Source organism: Dermochelys coriacea, chromosome 6 (genome assembly GCF_009764565.3).
Source record: "Dermochelys coriacea isolate rDerCor1 chromosome 6, rDerCor1.pri.v4, whole genome shotgun sequence".
NCBI classification, from domain to species: domain Eukaryota; kingdom Metazoa; phylum Chordata; order Testudines; family Dermochelyidae; genus Dermochelys; species Dermochelys coriacea.
The window spans coordinates 17347987-17372500 of NC_050073.1; the positions used below are offsets into that span (position 1 = coordinate 17347987).

The 24514-nt window shown below is 47.5% G+C and overlaps 1 protein-coding gene across 6 annotated transcripts in view; it reads right to left on the minus strand.

Moving 5' to 3' along the window:
- Nucleotides 1-24514, minus strand: part of PIDD1 (p53-induced death domain protein 1) — a 35899-nt gene that overhangs the window by 2520 nt on the left and 8865 nt on the right. For 5 of the 6 annotated variants that reach the window (XM_038407395.2, XM_038407393.2, XM_043516564.1 and 2 more), the window contains exons 2-15: nucleotides 23909-24274; nucleotides 21469-21882; nucleotides 20324-20527; nucleotides 19412-19466; nucleotides 18538-18739; nucleotides 17045-17173; nucleotides 14932-15111; nucleotides 11470-11617; nucleotides 6656-6791; nucleotides 5797-5947; nucleotides 4119-4242; nucleotides 2279-2397; nucleotides 1685-1792; nucleotides 262-467 (exon numbers count right to left, since the gene is read on the minus strand). In XM_038407395.2, the coding sequence (XP_038263323.1) occupies nucleotides 262-467; nucleotides 1685-1792; nucleotides 2279-2397; nucleotides 4119-4242; nucleotides 5797-5947; nucleotides 6656-6791; nucleotides 11470-11617; nucleotides 14932-15111; nucleotides 17045-17173; nucleotides 18538-18739; nucleotides 19412-19466; nucleotides 20324-20527; nucleotides 21469-21882; nucleotides 23909-24173 (2441 nt within the window). In that variant the 5' untranslated portion in view covers nucleotides 24174-24274. The remainder of the gene's footprint in view (nucleotides 1-261; nucleotides 468-1684; nucleotides 1793-2278; nucleotides 2398-4118; nucleotides 4243-5796; nucleotides 5948-6655; nucleotides 6792-11469; nucleotides 11618-14931; nucleotides 15112-17044; nucleotides 17174-18537; nucleotides 18740-19411; nucleotides 19467-20323; nucleotides 20528-21468; nucleotides 21883-23908; nucleotides 24275-24514) is intronic. The other variant, XM_043516566.1, reaches the window with a different exon arrangement.

A 24514-nucleotide genomic window follows, 5' to 3' on the forward strand; every position in this document is an offset into this window, starting at 1 on the left:
GGCAGCCCTGCCCATAGAGATAGGGCATAGAAGGCACCCAAACTACAATTCCCGTGAGACACTATGGGAGCATTTCCAAACTGACATATTCAGTTTTCAGACAAAATATTTTAAAACAAAAACAAAACATTTGTGACTTTTTTTTTTTTTTTTTTTAAGTCAAAACCCCAATTTTCCCACCAGCCCTAGTGGAGATACTCCTACCCTGGAAATGTGTTGATCCATGGGGCCATCATATCAATCTCTGCACACGTGGCTCACCTGTGGTTGTATCCTATTCGTTCGATCTGCTGATAGGGCAGCCCCAGGTTCAAGCCAATGGTTTGCCAGTCAGCTCCAATGCGCCCAGCAATGCCAAGAAGATTAGTTTGCGTCAGGTAGCCAGTCTCGGCATTCCCCAGGTTCAGAGGAGGGAAGGAGAAGCCATTCTTGGGCTCTGAATGCTCACCCGAGCGGGATTTCAGTTTCTGTTTGATGGGAGAGAGAGTGACAGAAGTACTCCTGGCTGGAATGATTTCCTTTTAAAGGGGCAATGCCAAGTCATTTAGTTGAACTTTACTTCTTTGCACCTTGGGGAAGCAGATTTAACATGGACTCTAGGGACCCAATTGTGTGAAGTGCTGACCACCCACTGTTTAGTGGACTCCAGTGAGAACTATGGATGCTCAGCACCCACAATCACAGCCTGAAACAGGAAATCCATCCTTGCCCTGTCTTTGGAGATTCCCTTTTCATTACCAGTTGTTTCCCTGAGTACATGTCCCTCAGCATTCAGAGAGCTCTTACTCTAGGCCCCAAACCAAGGCTCTTACTCTAGGCCCCAAACCAGAAGTGGGACTACAGTCTACAGTGCTTACTTTGGGGTAAGCCTTAAGGTGATGTTCAAAGAAAGACAACAATATTTACTGGTTCGAGCCTGCTCAAGAGAAATAAAGCTTGCCATGACACAGCTTGGCCAGCCAGGTCCCTTTAAGGCACCCCGGCTCATTCCAGCACACTTCAACACAATGGTTTAATCAAAACTCCTTTGAGTTGCCATGCACTGGAAAATCCACCTTCCAAACAATACCCATCACCAGGGTATTCATATGCAAGACAGAAACTGTGCTCAGGTCTAACCAGTTTCCTCCTCATTGAGCTCCCCCATTCACTCAGAGCAACAATCTGTCCTCTGCAACATTTCATTGCATCAGTGCCAGCTCAGGACAGTGCAGAATGGAACAGGACAGGAAGGTGGAGAAACTAGAGAGAGATGGGGAACATTTCCAGTTACACACTTCCTTGGGGAAGAGGGGAGCTCTCTCACAGTGGTGGGAAAATACCCACAGAAAGTGCCCATGGCCATTTACAAGAGCTTCACTACCAAAAGCAAATTGTGCCGGGTCACCTTCAAGCGATCTCACCACCAGCACCCTATCCCTCATACTTAAGACATGTGAAAGCACATACACAGCTATTCTCTCCTCCATCCTTACAGTCACATGGCTGCATGCGCACACACTCCCCATTTTCAAAGGAAAAGAAATTCTTCATTTTCCATCGTGCAGTTTCTGCAGACGACACCTCTGGCTATAGTCCATCCCACTCTTTTCAGGGCTAAGTATAGGAGACTTCAGTTTAGCAGACAGACACAAATATTTCCCCATCCATGTTCGGCTTCCCCGAAGGTGACCAAGTAACTCACAGGCAGTTTGATTGGCAGAGTAGCCAGCCAGTGGGAATCGGGCCCTTTCCTCTTCTTGGTGGCATCTTCAGGGACATTGTCTGGAACTTCGCCACGATAGAAGGAGACCTTCACAAGTAGGCGAGATCACAGAGTAAGACCTAGAGGCCATTTCAATGGCCATGTCTATCTATGCAGCTGGTTTTCTATTTGGCAAGGATTATGTAAGAAGTTTCCCACCCAGTCCCTACAAGAGACCATACATTCCCCACTTGATTTGCCATCTGCAGTTTGATTGAGTGGGTGCCACTGGCAAAAATACAAGGATCCACCAGAGTCCAGCCCCCTCTCCCTTACTGCTAATAGGCCAAGAGTTAATGGTAGGCAGATAACCCTGGGCACCAGCCTGGGTGATAGGTGACCATTCGTATTCAAGCCACATTCTCCTGTGGGCTTATTTTACTGGTCAGTTTCTGGTGAGCAAAAAAACAAACTTGATTCACTGACATACTCAAGGCTCGGGCGCTGCAGCCAGGGGTGCCACAGGAAAGCCGAGGACTGCGAAAAAAGAAAACGAGGCTCTTGGGCTGATGAGCACTATCCCCAGAAACTCACCTGCCCTTTCACAGCTTGGCCTTTCCTGTCCACTTCAGCAGTCACATAGATTTCCTTCATGTTCTTCAAGTGGGAGTAAAAGATGAAGGAGATCCGTCCGTCCACACAGTCTGGGCGGTCTGAGAGGAGCCAGGGAAAACCCATCAATCGATTGATGTACAGAAAACCTTCCTGCTCCTAGGCAAGGGCTACATCAGCAGCTTCCCAGACCAGAACCCACTCCTCCCTATTTTCTGGCTCGTCCCCTTCTGGGACAGGGCTGCCACCCGTGACCATGGAGGAAGCAGATCATGCAGGAGCAAAAGGAAACAGCCACTGGAGGAAGAGGAGTTGCAAGGAGTACAAAGGGAGGGGAAGATGTTGAGGTTAAATATTGCATCTGTCCTTCCCAGGAAGGAATCACTAATGAGCAGAGGGAACCAGCTGGAAAGTGACTCCTGTTTATACAAAATAAACCATCTGTCTCTTTTACATTTCTTTAAAGGAGGGGAGGGGAGGGGAGGGGAGATATAAATAGGGATGAAGGAAAAAATAATGCTGCATATGTTGCCTTAGGACTCATACACTGTACCATCCTGCCAAATACCTGCGACAAAGGGTAGGTGAGGGATTCTGGTGCCCTGAGACTAGGCTACAGAATCCTGTACGAGTCAGTGGTAAAGGGTCCAATTCCGGGATCATCTACCCCAGGGCCAATTGAGAGTGACTATTGTCTCTGATATAGTCACAGTGGAATTACATCAGGGTATTAGATATCAGGAGCAGGCTCAGAGTGCAGCTGTGACACCACTTCCCACCTGGCTACCCCAGGATACAGTCTTATAGTTTTGGTCCCACCCCCTGTAAGCTGAGTTCGTAAGAGGGGGAGTTACAAGGAGGATGGCCAACAAGACAGATAGGCATTAAACTCCACACAGGGAGTTCTCTGAGCTGGACTGTTCCAAGGGCTTCCTCCCCGTAGAAATGGCTTTGTATGTAGACTACATTAGAAATGGATGAGACTTGTTAGATCAGCTAGCGTGCGCTCGGAATAGACAGAATACATGGAATACACAGGTCATCCGATGAGGTGAGCTGTAGCTCGCGAAGGTTAATGCTCAAATAGATTTGTTAGTCTCTAGGGTGCCACAAGTACTCTTTCTTTTTGTGAATAGAGACTAACACAGCTGCTACTCTGAAACAGGTCATGTACTCAGCTTACCTATGGAATAAATACACTGTACTAGACTGTACCCCTCTGGGGGTTGTTGTGGTTTGCTATGAAGAGCACAGTTCAGCATGGTCCTAGAAGCAGCAATTCCATAAGGCGAATTCACTACCAAAAGCATGTCCTGCCAGCCTCTCACTCTCTCCGGAGAGCAGAAGGACTGCTGCATTGCCCATTAGTTGATCAGCATAGGCAGCAGTACTATGCTCCGTTTGCCAGATCTGCTAAGCCAGTGGTTCCCAACCTTTCTCTGGGAATTGCCTATTGCTACTCCCAGAAGACTGTGGCAGGCGCCGGACACCTTGCCGCCGAAATGCCACTGATGAGCATGGCCACCGTAGAACCGGCCGGCAGAATGCCGCCAAGAAGCGGCAGCGGCACGAAGCGTCGCCACCAAGAAACGGCAAGATTTCTCTGTGGCATTTCAGCAGGCGGTTCTCCGTTGGTGGCATTTCGTCAGCGGGGTGTCCTGCAGGTACACAAAAATGCCCCTGTGGGCGCCGTGACACCCACAAGCACCGCGTTGGGGACCACTGGCTAATACAGAATGGAGCGGCAGCTGCTGGGAGGGAACTGAAGGCGAAAGGGACAGAGGAAAGAAAGAGCAGATTGGACAAGAGGGCTCCGGCATACCGGCATCGATGTTGATGCCTCGCTCGAAGGCTGCAAAGAACTGCTCTCCCTCAAACAACTCCACAATGTCAGAGGGCTCCGGGCCCTGGTAGCGGTCATGAAGCTTTCCCAGAACAGGATCGACCTACCAGGGATGAAAGCAACATGGGGGTCTGTTTAGGCTTTGCACATTCACAACCCCCCCCACCACAACCCCCAAAAAGGGTCCAAGAAATTTTTCTCTTGCACTTTCAATGCAAGAGTTTTTTTCCAAGAGAAAACTAAAACAAAAACAAAAAACCACACAATTCCCCTAAAGGCTTAATCTGTCATTAAAAAAAAGTGACTGTAGCTAAGAATCATGTGGCTCCCATGGCATGCTTATAAAACACATGGTGTCCAGGCACACAAATATGCTCCACTGTTTGTGGTGGGGGAGAAACAACTATTTATTTTAGCCTTGCTGTCAGCAGGACTAAATACCAGCATGGACTGAACTGTTCCAGCCCGCGCTGGCCTAGTGCCAGAGTGGATGGTACTGCCCAAGTCTAGCTGGCCCTCCTTTTCTTACACTAGCAGGGTGCTGAAGCATATCAGTTGTAAACTGTCTGGTCTAATTCCATTTTCAGCTCTGGGGAAGGAAGCAGAGTGTCTAAGCTAAATACAAGTTGGGCCAAACTTCTATTTAGCTCAGACTCTCTTGACTTTCTTCCCCAGATCTGAAGAAGAACTCTGAGTAGCTCAAATGATTGTACCTTTCACCCACAGAAGTTGGTCCAATAAAGTATATTACCACGCCTACTTTGTGTCTCACGTATCCTGGGACCAGTGTGACTACAACAATGCTGCCATCAGAGGTTGAAAATTCCTTTGGCATCATTAGCCACTGCAGTGTCTGGGTGTTAGAGCAGATTAATTGTAACGCGTCAGTAACCCTTCAAAACCAAGAAGTTATTCCCTCTCCTTTTCCCAAATGTTTAGTCGTGGGGAGATATTTTCCACACAACTCCTGTGCTGCAATGCCACTTAGCTGAGGCCAGGATACAGCCTAAATGTGTTGTGCCTCTCCTGAAAGCCTCATCCTGGGGCAGCAGCATGCAAATACCCAAAGACTATAAGCTCTTACTTCTCAAAGGCAGTTTGAGTGAGGCTAACGTTGTGCAGCCTCTCTCACCCTGCACATGGATTTGGAATATCCTACCAGTGAACCCTCTGGGACGAGCTTCCAGGGGTGAAATCCTGGCGCCACTGAAGTCAAAACAGGAGTCTTGCTATTTTAGATTCACTGAAGCCAGGATTTCATCCCTGACACCCAAGGCTTGAAGTTTCCCTTCCGGTGTTTATGAATGTGTTTTATTTCAATACTGGAACACAAGAATTATACACAAGTGGGACCAGCCAGCCCAGGGGATTATAACGGGACAGCACAGCTTTCCCCATTAAGTCGTCAGGCTGAATTAGACTGGTGATCGTTGCACCAGACAGCTTTGTGAAATACGCTATAACTCTGTCCACTTCCCAGCAAGCCGGTGTCCCTGGCACAAAAACCACCGTTGCAACAGGAACCCTCAATCAATCAAACAGCCGAGGGCTAAATGGGCAGAGACATTTGGTGAATATGCCATGCACAATTGCTCCCATCACCCTCTCTCCAACAGCTCTGGATTGAGGCCCCTTGGCAGGGCAGCGCATGCAGTACCTTGTGCTTGGGCACACACTGCAGCAAGACTTGCTCAGGGTCCTTCTTCCTTTGCAGCGCTATGAAGTTCACCTGGTACAGGCGCAGCCTCTCATACACCTTCCTGGCGATGCCACCGATGTAGGTCTTGGTAGTATACCACAGCCAGTACCTGGGGAAGGAAGCAAATGAGGGAGGGATTCATTTGCCAGCAGAAAAGCCAAGGGCAAGGATGGGAACCTGAAGGGGTGGATCTTAAAGTGACGCTTCCTTTCTATCAAAGGGGAAAGGCAAAAATTAGGAAAAATCTGGATTTTGAGGGAGCTTAGTTGAAGGCACCATCCTGTCCTCTTGACATAGGTTATCCTCCAAAAAGCAGATTCCCAGCCCAAAACTGAGCGAGAGAACTTACCAGTGAGGGGGAAAGGTTGCATCAGCAGCCTATGGACGAGGGAAGGATTCCAGCAGCTGGGAGGAGTGGTGGCCAGAAACCTCACTATTGAATAGATTTAGGTTCTGAGTGGGAATGTACTCATTTGAGCATGGCCTCTTTAAAGCTACCTGGCCTACAAGGGCAACCACAAATCTCCTCACTGCAATCTGGTGGGATGTGAAGCGAGGAGAAATAGAAACCCCCCCGGGACACAGAAGCAAGCTTTTTTTTCAGTGCGGCTTACTGCGTGCCGAGGAATTGGGAATATTAACCAGAGGTATAAAGCTTCGGCATTCCATCCTTCTTAAGGGGAAAGAGCAACCCTGGCAAGGTGCTGGAAGGGAAACTGGCAACATCAGCAACACAGCCCCTGGTCTGGGGAAAAGCGCAGCCATACACCTTCTAGCCTCTTCTTCAAACACTGTCCGTGAGTGGGTCAGAGCTTACCAGGAGAAGTGGGTGACTTCAAACCGCGCGTAGAGGTGGGTGAATTCCAGCACCACCTGATTGGTGATGTCATCCCAGGTTTGGGCTTGCAGGTTGCCGTGAAGAAGATGCAGCCTGGAGCGATCTAGGGTGAGACCTAAAATCGAGACACAAGCCTGTTTAGTTTTAGATGAACATGGATTTTTTTGCCTCGCTTGTTGCTTTACAAATCCAAGTGCAAAGCAGCTGGAGCCTTAGGGGAGTTGTGTTTTTTTTTTAAGCCACAATTGCTTACCTTTGGGAAATGCCAAATTCCATCTCAGTCAGGCCACTTCTTTGAAAAAGACCAGCCCTGAATATCTGATTTGCTATTCCAGTGGGACTCCTAGCCTTAATGTGTTAGCCACTTAATTACCTCCTAAGCCGATGGATTGCATGACCTAGAGGTATTTTTCTACCTCTGACTCCTATATGTTTGTACAGCACCTGGCACAAAGAGGCTCCAATCCTGACGGGGGCCCATGTGTCCCAGGGGCCTCTTGATGCCAACTGGCAGGGGGCACAGGAGGTGCCTAGGATTTTAAAAGGGCTTCCTTGGACCTGATGTCTATATAATACAGTGCCGAAGGGTGGCATGTGAAGTCTCTACCAACAACCAGTAACAAAGGTCATCCTAATCACTGTGAGACGTATGTACATATCATATTTAAGGAGTTATGTATCCATACTGAAAAATACATTCCTAAGGTATGTAAGTTACGACAGGTCACCAGAAGGTGATAAATGTGCTCCTATCTGTCTAGTCACGTGTGTATTGTCCGTGTCCGAGTGGAGAACTAATTACAAACTGAGCCAAAATGCTAATCAAGAGATTGTGAAGTCGACAAGAACAAAAAAAAAAAAAAAAAAAAAAAAAAAAAAAAAAAAAAAACAAACCACCTTTTCACAAGGGGAAAAAAAAAAAAACAAAAACAAAAAATCAGCATCGGGAACATCCTGTTTATAAGTAAAGACAATGAGTCGAGGGTAGGGGGAGGGAGAGATCACTGGGGGTACAGAGGTACACCCTGGATCTTTCACTGAGGGGCAAACTGAAGGGTGCAGCCAAGCCTGGCTGAAATACACTGGAAGGATTTGGGTGAGCCTAGCTCTATAAGACATAAAAGTAACTAGTTAAATAAGTCTAGGTTCTAGAATGCGAGTTATAATTTTACTGTATAGGCAACCGTTTGTTTCTAATATGTGGAGACTTGTATCATGTGACTCTTCTCTGTGTTAAATAAACTTGTACCTGTTTTCACTGTAATCATCTGTACATGCTGTGTGGTAAGCAGAGCTGTGAGATGAGGTGTAACTGGTAATCTGGGGGATACTGTTCCTTTGGGAGCAGTGGATCTGTGAATTCTGGGAGTCTCCAATGGAACAGGGGTTGGACTCTGCAGGGGGAAGCTCAGAGGACTCAGGGGCTGGCGTGTGCCTATCACTAACCTGCAGAGGGACAGCGGAGCCGACAAGCAAGTGCTTGTGTTGCCCATGGCTGACAGAGTTGGGGAGCTGACCCATGGCAAGTACAGACAAGGTTTCCTCACACTAAGGGCAGGGGGAAGCAAAGCGTCTCACAACCCTGAGTATCCCTGAAAGCATCACAGCCCGTTGTACGCTACGCTAATAGAAACAACAAGAAAGCCATGGGAGATCAAAGGGAAACCGGAATTAATAAGCTTAGACAAGCGAAACTTCTCCATTTGCCAGGGTCCCCTCCTAGACACCACCCCCATCTCATCCCCAGACAAATGCCTCTGTGAGCAGAAAATCAATTTAACCAAAGACAAATTGTCAAGGCAATTGTCATTGTGCCCCATTTCGGTTGGCTGCATTAGGCCTCACTTCCTGTCCTAAGTTACATGAAGTGAAGTTTGAGCCTCAATGAACAGCGACCACGTTATACTCCCTTGCAGACAGCAACAGGCACTCTGGGAAAAGCTTCAAATTGGCTTCTAGCTAGGTTGTTAACGCTCTCAGGCAAGAACTGTCTTTCCTATTATTCATTTGGACAGCACTTAGCACAATCTCAATTGGGGTTCTCGTGTGACACTGTAATAGTAATTCCAGACTGGGGGAAATGGTGGGTGCATAGCTTTACAGCTCCCCCCTTCACCTCCTAAAGTCCACAACCATCGGCAACTGAATCGCTTCCCCCCCATCTAATATTCATCAGAGATTATTCTGTAACTCTTCTTTTAATTCAAATACCATTATGGATGCAGCTCCATCTTCAGATTTTCTATAAAATCGCCAAAAGCAGAAGTTATCAGACAACCCTCTGGCAGCCCAGATGGCTGAGCAAGGAGATTCTGCCCTCTAAGACTAGCAACAACAAGGGATTCAAGGGATCAAATCAGGGACTCAGGAGACCAAAAAAAAAACCAAAAAACTTTTCTATATGCTGATGACATTCTCCCAGTTATTAAAATTCCAGATCCATTCCAAACATCCTACAAATGATAAACGTTGGCAAATTCTATGGCTACAGGACAAACTGGGATAAGTTCGAAGCAGTGAAAATCCCATGAGATCTAGTAAGTGGCTTCTCCTATAGGGACATGTAGATGTTAACAGACAAACCTCAGCTATCTTGGCATCCTATTCCCTAAGGAAATTAAAAACATAGTCAAGGATAACCTCGCCTCATTAGCCATACAAATAATAAGCAATTTAAATAGATGGCAGGCACTACTTCTCCCCCTTGGGGGAAAAATAAACAATTAAAATGAATGCCCTTCTCAGGAGCCTTTTTATTCTGAATTCCCTCCTTTTCCATAGTCCTCCCTTTTATTTTACCAAAATCGCCAGGGTCAGGTCCTTCCTGTGGGGTGCTGGTAACCATCTAAAGTAGCCTTGCAAAGAGTACAGCTCCCTGTCAAAATATGCAGTTTGAGATTTCCCAACTTTAAACTTTACCACGAGGCAAAACATTCTTAGCCACACAGCACAGTGGCTCCTTCCCTCATGCTGTCGAGTCCCAAACTGGCTCCAGCTGGAAGCAGAATTGGTTGCTCCTTTTCCTCTTTCCCTTTCCCACAGTGCTGCACTCACATTACTACTGATTTGCTACAAAACAATTACCAGCTATTGTGGAAGCAAAAATACCCAGCGAAGCAAGTCTATTGAATTTAAAAACAATCCCTTCTACATACCAGGGTCTCTGGTCTCTATCTAACCTGAAACTCTAGCAGGCAATCCCATCATTTGGAGAGTCTGGATTAGGAAAGTGATTTTGACTTTCAATCTAGAATCTAAGAAGGAATGGCAATATATCCAATTTAAACATGCCATCTCCCATCTGTTTGGCCTTCGATACCTGCAATGCCTCTGACCCTCCTGAACTGCTTTCATATCTCCAAATATTACTCCAATTGCCAAGACCTAGGGCACAACACTATATGCACACTTGGCCAGCAAATTTGAATTAAATATAGATTGGAGGAGGAACTAGGCCAATTATTGTCTGCTCATCAATGGAAACAAATTTTAGCCAGTGCTTCAAACTGTTCCTTGAACCTCCATTTAAGATTAATCCAGCAGAAAATCATATAGAAGGTGGCTTTGGATCACTCTCCCACTGTTCAAGACAGGAGCCACTAAGTCAAACAAATGCTGGTGCTGTGATTCAACAGGTGCTAATTTAACCCGTGTGCTCTGGGAATGTGTATGTTTTGGGCAGAACTTAATTGCAGAGTTAATTTTTTCCAGTGAAATTACATTGGGTTACCAGCTAAACATGTACTTTTAAACCGAATGGATGTTAACTGCAAGCACCTGAAAAACTGTGGTTAAGCAGAGCACTAATAATTGCTCAAAGGCTAGTACTACAAAAATGGAAATCCGAAAAAAAACCACCAAACCATCAATTGAAGACTGGCGCATAGACATTGTAAGCCTGGCTACCATGATGGGCCGAGATTTCCAAAACAGATTAAAGCACTGGTTAAAATCAATGGGAACTGGGAATCCAAAACAGCCATAATATTTTTGATGAATACATTGCTAAATGTACCTGAGATCACCCTTATTCATCTAGATCCTGTATTAAAAGACTGCTTCCCCAAGCATCACCAGGATGTACCCAGTCCAATTTTGCTTTACCTTTATTAGGCGAATGTTACAGCTAAACAGCAGCTTGTCAGTCCCTGATGCTGGTTCACAATATAATCAATCCGTATTCTGCACACTGCTGGAACCTACATCTTCACATTTCCTGAATTGCTAGGGTTGGAAAGCCTGACTCAACTTGCAACTCCAATGCAGTCACTCATGATTCACACTGAGATCAGAATCAGGCACCAAATTTACAACCTTACCGTTGCTTTAATTTATTCTTGTACATTTAAACAGGATGGAACATTTGGGAAGCATTTAGGGAGCCAGAAAGCATTAAATCAAAAAGAGAGTGTTTTCCGTAGATGGCAAAGTATAAATGTTTTCCCACCTCCCCAACCTCTTGATCCGTTACTCTGGAATAAGGGAGAAATATCTTGTTTCCATGGGATGGCATTGGTGTCAGTATTCCTTTATGACAAAAGAGGACCTGTCTCACCAGCACTCTTCAGAAAGCAGTGGGAAATATTAGCAGCCTATTACTATTCTTCTACTACTTATGTACTACCTTTGTGCATTGGACCCTGATGTTCCTAACCACAAACCCTGAAAGGTGCTATTTGTTCACAGTTTAGTTTATTACATCAATTCCCTAGGGGAAATTGAAAGATAATCTACCAAGTACTAGGATTTTAAGCACAGAAGCTTTCCATTGGCATTTCTGGGCATATACTAACCTGTGACCCCTGGAGGTAGAGGGAGCTGAATTTTAACTGGCCTGAGGAAATCCACAGTGGAATTCTGGGAGAGGCAGAGCAGGGGACTGGCTCTGGACTCTGGATCATCCATGATCTCTGCCAACTCCTCTGCTGACACTGGCAACACCTGGTGGTTGAACAATAATCAAATCAGCTTAACATCTGATGCCTGAATACCCGAGGTCATTGAGGCAGAAAGAGGGCAACAGCACTGTGACGTTATCTGATTAAAATATGACCATATAGATCACTGTTGCAACCACTGTATATATATTTGCAACAATCTTGTACAAAGGTTATAAAGTGAGGCGTCTATGAAAAAATTATGATTTACTGGTTATAATTATGCCATCAGTAAGCATGTATCATTTTTGTATTTGAAGTTATGAATATTGGCTCTATACCTGGATTTCAAATGTTTGCTCCTGGGGTAATGCCCACAAAGTATTTAGCCTGCACATCTTGAAGGGACTATTCAAATTAAGTGGCTCATCAACAAACACTTAACTGACAATGGACCGTGGAAGATGCCCATCTGCACTGAATGAACTGTCCTGTGGACATTCCATCTGAAATATAGGTAATGGCCTCCTGCAATGACTAGGTGAAATGCATGGACATGTGACTTGTCCATGTGACTACAGCCACCATCTTGTTACTGTACTTTTCAACAGTAAGAAAAACAGGATTCCTGCCACATGGCAGAAGAGGTAAAGAACACGGAAACTCCTCCATTTTGCCTCTTTCCTGCCCAAACCTCTGGACTATGGACGATACTAATGGGAGCATTCTAGCCAATGGATGGAGGACTTTCCAACGATTTGGAATTATTTCCAATGACTTACCAAGCCAGCAGTTTATTCCATCACTGCTGCAAGCCTGAACCAAGGAGGTTCATTTATCATATGTATTTGATTCCTCTAACCAAATTTTAACGCTCACCTTTCTTTCTTTTTATGAATAAACCTTTAGCTTTTAGATACTAAAGGATTGGCCCCAGTGTGATTTTTCAGTAAGATCTAAGTTATATATTGACCTGGGTGTGTGGCTGGTCCTTTGGGATCAGAAGAACGTTTTATTTGAAGAGATGAGTTTTAAAGAACCACTCATCTTTAAGTCTAATGTTTTTGGTGGTAATACAAGGACTGGAATGCCTGAGGAAACTGCTTTTAGGACTTCTTGTTAGCCACTGTCGTGAAACAGAGGTTTACTTTTGTTGCTGGTTTGGTATATCTAATGTGGCATTAGCCACCAGTCTTGGGGTGTATCTGCCCTATTTCTCAGCAGTTTGTCCTGAATTTGGCACTCTCACTTGTGACCCAAGAAGGCACGGTTACAGGCCCCAACCGCTCAAATGCCAGGCCTGACTCAGTGGCACAGGCTGGCTGCCAAGTGGGACTATGAATCCTAATCCCTGAACCACATTCTGCTCAGTTATACTGGTGTAAACTTGGCAAACAGGGGCCTGATCCAGATTGAGTCTTCTTGGTGCTACCGTCACACATTTAATTAAATAGCTATCACGACCACCCTTACTAACTTTGACTGCATGCATCCGATGAAGTGGGTTTTAGCCAACAAAAGCTTATCCCCAAATAAATTTGTTAGTCTCTAAGGTGTCACAAAGACTCCTCATGGTTTTTACTAACTTTAATGGGGCTGCTCCAGAGTTAGAATAAGAGTGAAGTTTAACCCTCTGTATCTCACTTGCTGAGCTGGTCTGTCATGCTTTTTGTTCTTAGAGACTAAGCAAGAGGCTAAAGCTGCATATCCCTTGACAGTGCTGCCTGCTGTCTTATCAAGAGCCTTGGTAGCAAAGCTCTGAGCAGAACCCCATTCAGCCTTCCCCAGAGAAGGACAGAGGGGCCAGGTCTGTATCAAGGAAGGTTGTATGGGAGAGGGGAAAGACAGGTTTGTTTTTAAACAGGGTACAGGATTTAGTTGGTGTTGATCCTTCTTTGAGCAGGGGATTGGAATAGATGACCTCCTGAGGTCTCTTCCAAACCTAATATTCTATGATTAGTCTTGCCAACTCCCCGTCCCACAAGTCCCAGATACATTTGTCCCCAGCCCCATAGCCTGGAAAAGTCAAAGTCTTGGGGAATGTGGCGGGAGGTGGGGGACCCAAATGAAAGAACACTGCATTCATGCATATGGCAATGATTTGCCAAACTCCTCACCATCCAGCACACCAGCTGAGGTCAGTGGCAGCTGCAGGCATTCAGCACTCTGAAAAGTGAGGTACTCAGGGCCCAACCAAACACCTATTGACTCCACGAGGTGTTAAACCAGGTCCTACCTCAGCAAGACATGCTAGCGTTTCTCAAATGCAGCTACCATGTCAGCATACGGCATCAGAGGCTTTTCTTGCAGCCACAGCCTCCTGGGCGGTGATTTGGGGAGCAAGGAGCAAAGCAGCAGCCCCTCCCTGGGTCTGCAAGGAGGGGATGGGCCCTTCCCCCCTCTGGAGCCACAAACACCAGAGCAGACAGTCAGTACAAGTTCCCCCTTTTCCCACAGGCGGTGGAGCTCAGTCTTCTGGCTTCAGCCCTGGGGTGGCAGGCGGCAGGCTCCGGCTGCTGGGCTTTGGGCTCATCAACCACCTCATCACCCCTGGCCGCCCCCGGCCCCTGACTCATCCACCTCATCACCCACCTCCCCATCCAAGGCTTAATTTGTCCCCCAGCTTGCCAGGGCCGAGTAAGTCTGCTGTGAAAAGCGATATTTGTATGCTTGTTACTATCACTTTTTACTTCTCCCAGCTAGCTAACAAGTCTGCGGCTGTGAAAAGTGATAGTAACAATCATACAAATATCACTTTTCACAGAAGCAGACTTACTAGCTAGCAATTCTTAAACAAAAGAAAAAAAACTGCAACCAAAAGAAATGACAGCAACAAAAAACCAAAAACATGCAAAGCACCTTCTTTGTGTTTCTATTCTGTTTAGGTCCAGTAAAGAATAGAAACCACTGTACGTTGTTGTTATGATTGAGTCTGAAAAAACCACCCTACAATTACAATGATTGGGACTTGTACATGCACAGATTTATTTGTTCTTCCTAAACTTAACTACGTTTTTCAGAAAAACAGTAGGTGGCTGCATTCTGAGGCCACCAAAATGTTGCTGGGAGAACCCTAACAAGTTACAATGCTTGACATACAGCCTATGTGAGTGCTAACCCCTGCCAGACAGCTAATGACCCAGACCATTTCACAGCAGGGGAAACTGAGGCAGAGAGGCTCTGTGATGTGCCTAAAGCCACAAGAAGCCCAAGTCAGACCCAGTTCCCAGGCTGGTGCTTGGCTCATCCTTCTTTCTCATTTAGTGCATGTATCCTATTGCCTACTCCCATCTCCAGCACAGGCCAATAGTCATACCAGAGCTTGCGTTTTAGTTTTAACGTACACACACACACACACACACACACACACACACACACCTGCAATGTGATGCTCCGAGTCTCCTCTGTGACTCCAGGAGGGAAGGTCACTTTGATGCTTGGATCCACAGTGGAAAAGAGCAATGTCCCCTCTGATGGGACACGGCATTTATTCTCCACGAGCCGAGAGATGACCAGGAACCAGGAGAAGTGGGGGATGCTACAGCAAGCCACGTGCTTCTGTTACAAAACGTGGGAAACAAAGAAAAAACAGCTGAGTGACACGTTACAGTATCTTTCAGACACACTGACTGACATCAGTTGAAGTCAATGGAATCACTGGAAAAAAAAAGGATCAATGGCTCATAATGTTTTATCAGTACATATGCAGATATATTACACACATTTAGATGCAAAGACACGCCACCAATAAAGCCTATTTTCTTAAACACCTGAGAAGACATTTGCACCATTAGAACTGGCATTTGAGGTGACCTTTCATACCCCACTCCTGGTATAAGTCACACTGCACAGACCGCAGAAGCAGCCTAGACATTTTGGACATGATAGCCTGCAGCACCCGCTGTGCTCCTGGGATTGATTGCTGGTAAGGTGGTAGGGAGAGCACAGGTTGAACCTGAGCACAGTATACCACAGCACTTCACAAAACATGGAATCAGATGATGTCCCAGCCTAGCAGATCTTTCAGTCCAATGCTAAATTAAGATGGAAAATTGTAGTCTCTAGGACAACGTTTCTCAAATGCGGCCACCAGGGGCTTTTCGTGTAGCTATGACAGCCTCCTGGGCAGTGATGGGAGGGGGCAAAGCATCGGCCCCTCCCCTTCCCTCCTTGTTGCTCCTGAATGCGCCGCCCTGTACCGCTTCTGGAGAGAGATGAGGCACAACACTGCAGGAGCAAGGCGAGTTCTTGACCCACCTTGAGTAGAGGAGGATTGAGTAGCAGGCTCCAGTGGTGGGACTTCAGGAACCAGGCCGTGCGGCCCTGGGCTCCAAGTGCAGGGCAGCAGGTACTGACCCCCATACCCCCTCCCCCGACTCTGGCCATGTGGCCCTGGCCTCCAGCTGTGGTGTTTCACCCTCCTGCCCCTAGTTCCAGTTGCATGGCGGCAGCCGCTGGTTCCCGGCTCCAGTCCCGGGCTCTGGCTGTGCAGCGGCAGGCACTAGCCCTGGGCACTGACCCACAGCTCCGGCTGCATGGCAGCAGGCTGCGATCCTTGGTGCCAGCCATGCAGTTCCTGTCCCCAGCTCCAGGTTCTGGCCGTGGGCACTGAGCCCTGGCCCTGGCCGCCTGGCAGCAGACACCAGGCCCTGGCTCTGGCCACAGGAACAGTGGGGTTCATCACCCACCCCCATCACCCTTGGCCCCAGCTACCTCCCAAAGCCCTGCTTGCCCCTTCGGCCTCTCCATCCAGGGCTTAATGGGTCCTGGGGCTTGCTGAGAAAAAAGATATTAACAAACATGCAAATGCAGCGAAGAGTCCTGTGGCACCTTATAGACTAACAGACATATGGTAGCATAAGCTTTTGTGGGTGAATACCCACTTCGTCAAATGCATCTTACAGATCCAGACTAACACGGCTACCCCTCTTATACTAACCATGCAAATATCACTTTTCATAGACTTACTAGCTATCTGAGAAAAGTGATACTTGTATGTTTGTTAATCACTTATCACTTTTCATAGCCTCCCAGGTAGCTATTAATATACAAATATCATTTCCCACAGCAAGCCCCAGGACTCACTAAGCCCAGGGGGGAGGGGGAGAAGAGGGCCGAAAGGGGAGGCAGCATTATTTGTTATTGAGTCTGCCTAAAAACCCTACATACATGCCTTACAATGATTTGGATGTGAATCTGTGCATATTTAATTGTTCTTCCTAAAGTATTTTAGGTTAAAAGCCTCAGTGCAGCTACCAATGAGAGTTGGTGGCCACACTCTGAGGCCATCAAAATATTTGTTGCGAGAACCCCTGCTCTAGCAGCCACGTGTCTGTATTGGAGACCCCTTTATATCAACTGGACCCATAGCTCAGGTTCACGAGACGCTTCCAAGCTAGCCCTGGGGACTGGACAAAGTTAAGTCCTGTCATCTGCTGCAGGGCAAGTCAGATATCCTGCACACGACCAGGAGTTAATCCAACCTGCTCACCTTCGGCTTTCCTCTTCGCTCCACCTTGGTTTGCAGGTCGCTCCAGCTCTGCCCATTGAAGGTCCGAACTACCACCTCTCGCTCACGCAGCGTCTGAGGGGAGGTGTAAGGCATCCAGATCTGCACCTCCTGGCAGGGGACAACAGGGCATTTCCATGAGACACCAACAGAACGGCACCCCTCTCTAGAGACATCCTCTTACCTGGGCAAGCAGGGGAGGCCAATATGACAGGGTGTGGCAAGCCTCCCATGCTCCCCCCTCCCTGCTGGAGGCCCCACTGCTCTGCTCCACCCCACCCCAGGAAACAGCTTTCTGAGAGGAAACGAGCAGTGAGCACAAGATCTCTGGGCTTACCTAGAGAAGCATCCAGGGAGCAGCCATTGTGGGAACCATGGACAGCTGCTCCTCCAGTAACTAAAGGGCTGGGGATCAATAACACCCAATCAAGGCCTAAAGAAAAGGAGCTGCCTGCTGCTAGCAAGGTAATTCCTGGCTGGAGCCGGTGGCGTGAGGAGAGATGCTCCCTAGGCTACAGACAAAGGAACCACGCTGGGCCAGGGCCCATTGCTGGCCACAAATCTGCGGCTGGAGCTCAGGAAGAACCCTGCTGATTTAATGCTGGGGAGCAAATTAAGCCCCAGAAGGGTAAGAAACCATTTGATTTCTGATTGGCCCTGAAGGGCAAGGGACTGCTTCTATCCAAGTTGGCTGTACCCCAGAAGGGGTCTGAGCTGGGTGACCCAACCAAGCCACAGAAGACCCACAGAGATAGACTGACAGCCTGCTGGGGGTACTGGGAGCTGACGAGAGCAGCAACACCATGCCCAGACACTGGGGGATGCTCACAGGGGTAAGCACAATTCACCACAGGCAGATTTTAGGCAGAGAGTGGGGGGTGGTTATGAAAACTGATCTCTCCTGCAGCCCACCAGCCCCGGAGTCAGCCAGAACCGCTGCTTCCAGTTCCCTGGCTATGCTCCAGACAATGCTTAGGTGGGGGTGTTGTGCAATGGCCTCCCAAAGAGGCCAGTGAGCTTCTGTTGGCCATGACTGGCTTCATTGGGCTACTCATGTAAGTGTCCATCAATGGGGCACGAGTCCTGTTTCTGGCAGACAGCGGTCACCCCCAGGGGCTGGCTCTCCCTCTAGGAGGGGTTTATGAGCTGGGAGGAAGGAGGTTCTCATTCAGCCTGCATTATGGCAGAAGGGATGGGGAAGGTGTGGAGACAGCATGCTGCCAGGGGAGAAGGCACGGCCCTTTTGGGTATTTGCCCTGGTGCTGAGAATCCCTTTCAAGTTTGATCCCCAGGGCTATTTGCAAGCAGGGATTTGTGGTTCAGGGATCCCAGCAGTCAATACACAGCCCCAAGACATGATCCTTTCAGGCCTCAAACAAGGATTTTCTGGCCAGTCATATTTGCACATATGAACCCACGATGGGCTATAACACAGAGTTCTGCCCAGCCCCATCCTGCCCCTCACATGCGTTTACCTGCTGGAACTCAACCCCATGAGGCCGCAGCTCCAGGACTTCACTCAGCAGGATGTCATGGTGCCTCAGTTTCACCCACCGTGGGTCAGGTGAGAGCGTTTGGAAATGGATCGTTACTGAGGAGGTGGCAGCACCCGGGGGGAAGTAAAACTGGATGCCGCAGGCCAGGATGACTTTGCAGCCATCGGGGGTCACAGTAAAGCTTTTGAAAAAAAAAGCTATGTGTGAATGACATCTTGCAATGACTCGTATTGGTGTATATAGTGTTGCTGTAGCTGTGTGTGTCCCAGGATATCAGAGACACAAAGTGGGTGAGGGCATCTCTTTTATTGGATCAGCTTAACCTGTAATGCACTAACCCCCCTTTTTAGCCTATGACTATAGGGGTGTTAATGGGCCACTTTAACTTGACTGGTCCCTTAGACTATGCGCTAACTACTTTTGCTTTTAAAAAAAAAAAAAAAAACACAACACACCCACACCACACTATCTGTTCCATCTTGTATGGAGCTGTGACACTCCCCAGACCCGAGGAAGAGCTCTGTGTAGCGTGAAAGCTTGTTGCTATCACCCACAGACGCTGGTCCAATAAAAGATATTGCCTCACCCACCTTGTCTTCCAATGACGTCACACACCATTAAACTTTTGCTTTTCTGCATCTTGTGACTGGCAAGACAAACTCCCTGCATGTAATGGAGTAAAACTCTGACTTGTCTATTTGGACTGGAAACAATTTGGGCAGAGACTACCCCCTAATGTGTATGTACAGCACCTAGCACAATGAGACCCTAATCTTGACTGGGGCATCTACGTGCTACTGCAATACAAAATAATAAATAGTAACAAAAACAATAAAGACACTGCGTGAAATACCTGTCATCACTGGGTACAAGGAATACTCTTCCTAGCTCTCCTGAGCTGGATTCATCTGCAGTGAATCAGAAGAAGAGACGTGAACAGGGGTGGGAGCAGGCAGACTGGAGGCAGACATTCCATTGATTTGAGGGGTGCAGGTGATAAAAGGAACATTCCTCTTGCAACACTGTGCTCATCACAGGCTGGATCCAAATTCCAGTGAAGTCAGTGAGAGATTTTCCATATCCACCCCCCCCCATGGGCTTTGGATCAGGTTCCATGGGAGGACAGAGAGGTCAGTGAACTTTTGATGCATTTCTTTTCGTGCACTTAGCAGCTATTGCCCTGGCTGTACTGTCATCGCTGACTCTTCACTACCTCTGCCTCTTTATGATCTAAATAGCAGATGCTTTTTGGGATCTTTTTGCTTGCAGTCAGAGGACTTTCCCAAGAGGCCAACTTCATTTTGCCCACTGACTCCCCCACAACCCCACCTCTACATCACCAGCAAGACCTTTCCAATGATCACGCTGAGCAAAAGCATCTCCAGAGATTTTTTTTTTTTTTTTTTTTAAAAACACCTTAGAACTGACTCAAAAAATGAGAATCTCTCCCACAGAACTAGCACAGCCTGTAATTGAAGACACAGGCAACCTAGTGTAGGAACTTCTGGATAGCCGTCCTCTCCCTTACACACCCTCTAGTACAACGAAGCCCACATTGAATGTAGATTGTAAACTCTCTGGGCGAGGGGCTCACCCTTCCATGAGTCCGTGCAGTGCAAGATACATCTGTAATGATGCCATATCAATAAAGATCCATTTTCTCCCCCTCATCTCCAACAATCACATTCACACACCAGCTTGTGACGCTTGCTAGAGCCTGGGAGCAGCTGTCCGAGATGCAGTCAAGCCAATGAGACGTAATTACCAGATTGCAGGGGGATCTCAGGTTCTCCTAAAGGATTGCCCCGCAGGTGCACGAAGGGAGAGCTCTGGATCTCAGGGGGGATGGAGCGTAGCCTGTTGTTCTGCAAGTCAAGCCTGGACAAGTTGGGGAGGCTGGCGAGGGATGCAGGGACAGTCACCAGGAGATTGCTGTGAAGGCGCAGCTGCTGCAGAGATCGCAAATTGGCTGCAAGTTAGAACAAGAAGAAAAATTGCCCCCCCCCAGTCAATACATGAGTAGTGATTCTAACCACCACCAACATACACATACTTCCCCAATTCCCCTTAGCAAGCACCCAGAGCGCCACCCCAGCCTGCCTGCACCAGACCACCAAACACACACACAAATTATGGATATATTTAAATCATGAGAGGGGCACAAAGACTGTGGGTTCAGAGAATTAGCAGGTTGGGAGAGCAGTAAGTTCTTTGGGACAGGGACTGTCCTTTTGTTCTGTTTGTACAGTGCCTAGCACAATGGGATTCCAGTCCATGCCTGGGGCTTCGACATGCTACGGCAATGTAACAATCATGGTAGAAACCTGGGCATAGTAATACAAAAATCAAAGCTGTGGAAATAGCCCCATTCAGAATACAGGTTTGAGATCTGAGAGTCCAGCACTGAATGGCTCTCTGGAGTGGTCTGGACTCAATGCAGATGTCATTTAAAACAGAACAACCCATCATCCTCATTAGTCCTCGGGGCATTGCCTTGCATCAGCAACTACAAAGACGCTGGGATCCTGTCAGGAGCCAGTGCCCCAGCCAGCCAAAGGGCTGGATCCTCAACTGGTTTATGTCAGTTTGAAGGCAATGGCGTTATCCTGATTTGTAGCAACTCAGGATCTGGCCCAGAGTCTTCTGGATCTTCAAAGTGCCTGGTTTGCTCACTGACTAAATTGATGGGACTCTATATAGACAACATCCTGCTCCTAGCAAGTCGTGTAAAAGATACCTCCCAATCCACAGCCCTGCTTGGGGGTGATGAAGTAAGGGGGGCAGTGACTGACATCTAAATCCCATTTAGGTTTTACGTGTCTTCCTGTTCAAAGACCCCCTAAAACCCACCCATTCCCTGTCAGGAGCTAGGGACACTCATTCTCTCTTTCTTCTGGGTGCACCTCTTACCAAGAGAGTCGGGGACGCCCACCAATTGATTCCCTGAGAGATCCAGCTCCATGCAGTTATACAGACTCCCGATCTCGTTGGGAAGCGATTGCAGAGCATTTTCAGACAGGTCCAGTCTCTGCAGCTCTGCCAGCTCCCCAATGCTCCGTGGCAGATCCCGGAGCTGGTTTTTCATGGCAGAGAAGAAAGTCAGTTTACTGAGCCGGCCGAAGTCTTCGGGCAGCCCCACCAGGCTGTTGTGGCACACCAAGAGCACACGGAGGCTGAGAAGGTCAGTGATGCAGCTGGGCAACCTGGAGAAGCTATTAAAGCTGAGATCCAGATGTGTGAGACATAGTAGACTCCCAAAATCTTGTGGCAAGGTTGTCAGGGAACCCTGTTGACAAGCACCATATTCATCCTTGGCATGCCCACCTGGGGGCAAAGAAAAGCAGAGAGAAAGGAGTCCATGTTACATAAGCTAGCCTCAGATAGGCACGCACAGCTCCCTCTGAAATCAACAGCATGGCAAATTTGAAGTTCAGACAATGTTAACAGGAGGCTGGAGGGATTGGTGCATGCACACAGATTATAAGAGTAAGGTGTATAGCATGGCCTAATGGCTAGTGCACTAAAGTGTTGTTCAGGAGACCTGGGTTCTATTCCCAGCACTGTCACTGGTTGAATCACCTGTATGACTTCACCTCCCTGTGTCTCAGTTTCTCCATCTGTAAAATGGGCTGCATCAACTGTGGAGGGCTCTATATTGTGTGTGGTTCTGTGGAGCGGGGTGTATGTACAAGGGGTCTGTTTTAGCACAGTCTCATCTTTTTTTCAGTCCAATCTGATCCCTGGACCTCTGCCACCTAAAACTTTGGTGTGTTAACAGCTGAAGAGGAGAGGAGAGACTTATCTGGTACACAGTGGGAGAAGGAGAACTAGGAATTACAGGACGCACTTATGAAAGACAATTTTAGCTGAAGATGGGGAAATTTCCCTGAGAGGAAGGCATATTTGGCTGTGGCACAGTTTCCCCAAGGGAAATGATAGAAGCTTCACTGCTTGGGACTTTTAAAACTAGCCTGGACAGCAGCACATCAATAATAACCCACACTGGCAGGGAGGGGGACTGCATGGGTCTAATAGCTTTCCCCATCTCTAACTTTTTTGATGGGATGTGTGCTCAGGTATTTACGGGCAAGTCTGGCTCCAAATAATAAATCCAGCATATTCAAAGGATTTCTAGCTTGCTTGAGACTACCAGGACAAGTGACCCATATGGAAAAAATAAATGTGGCAGCCACATGATTTAAATTCACACTTCCATAAATGTACCGGTATCCTCCCTCCCTCCTACTTACCACCCTCCTGCAGTGCAATTTTAAATGCTTACATTAGAGGATACCACTGGATTTTTTTTTTTGTTGTACAACAGAAGAAAGATTAATATTTGAGAAACCCTGGATTAGGGCTTAAATAAGGAATTCTTAGTGAATCAAGTTTTTCCCACTTCAGGAAACTCAGAGTATCTGAGCACTTCACAGCATGACTCTATGGAGGTAGGGAAGTATTAATATGTCCATTCTACAGATGGGGGAACTGAGGCCCAGATCCACAAAGATATTTAGACTTCTGCTGACTTCCCTTGATTTCAAACAACTTTGTGGATCTGGGCCAGAGATATTTTCCTAAGGTCACATTCTGGTGGAGCAGGGGAAATGAACCAGGTCTCCTGACTCTCAGGTTAGTGTCCTAGCCACTGGACCATCCTTCCTCCCTAACGTGCACACACAGTTCCTCACAGAAGACTGGGTGGTTCAACATTTTTCCAAGATAACTAAAAACACATCATTCGTAGTCACAGCCTCTTAGCATACAAAAACTAGGAAGCCAAAGAAGCAATACAATGGTCAACAGGTATTTATTGAATGTCATCATGCCATTGACTGCAAGCCTTAGGCATATCCACTGCAATACTTTTTGTGCTCCTGATAAGTTAACATCTTTGCTGTTCATTCTCAAACCATGTTCCCAGCCTGTGCTGCAAGGCACAGGATGAGGGTCTGTTCAGAAAGCTACACCAGAATGAAATGCAGTGAAAGGAATCATTACATCTCATGAGGGGGGAAATAATCACCAAAAATTATTTCAGATTCTCCACAACTGAAGATCCAACCCAGTCTCCATTCAAGTGACATTCAAATAAAAGGCTGCATCTGTCAGACTGAATCAAGTGAGGAAACTGGTCCCCCAGTAGCTGTGGAAACAAAGGATGGTAATAACAGCCCCTACGCTGGATCCTGCTCAATCTGCTTGCTGCTCCCTGTAAGGCTAACGGACCCAAAGCCGCTGCAAGGAGCTCTAGTGCACAATGGAAACCATAAAGCGCATCCATCCTGTAGGAGCAGAGAAAAAGAGCCAAGCCTGGACGAATGGGCAGGGATACTTCTCCATGTCTTACCTTTGAGCACCAGGGACTTCAGGCACTTCAGGACAGGAAGGCTGCCCAGCGTGGAGTCTATGAGGGCCTCGTTGCAGTTCAGCCGTAGGAATTCCACCTGGGCCACCTCTTCCCTTTGTTTCTCAAACAGCTTGAGGAACTGGTGACAGCCGTTGGGGTACACATCCAGGTTCAGCCTGTTGCCTGCAAGTCGGCAGCCCTCAAGTGCGGCAGTCACCAAACTGCCCTCCCCCAAAGCCTCCCCAACCTCCGGCAGCTCTGCCATCTTCTGCTGTTAGTCCACTGGGGCCAGAGCATGTTTTGACTTGCCAGGCAGGCAGGCACTGGCAGCATCACAAGGCAGCCGTGAAGACAAGAAAGGAGGCTCTAAAAGGGAACATGAGCACACAGTGAAGCCCTACTGCCCCTGCACAGCCTAGCTAGAAGAAGCTTGTAAATAGCATCTTCCAACCATAATAAGATGCATGGGGATTGTACATACAGTATGTCACTACAGATTTTATGGGCAGTTGGTATAGACTTTGAGGCCGGAAGGGACCATCATGATCATCTAGTCTGACCTCCTGCACATCAAAGGCCCCAGAATCTCACCCGCCCACTCCTATA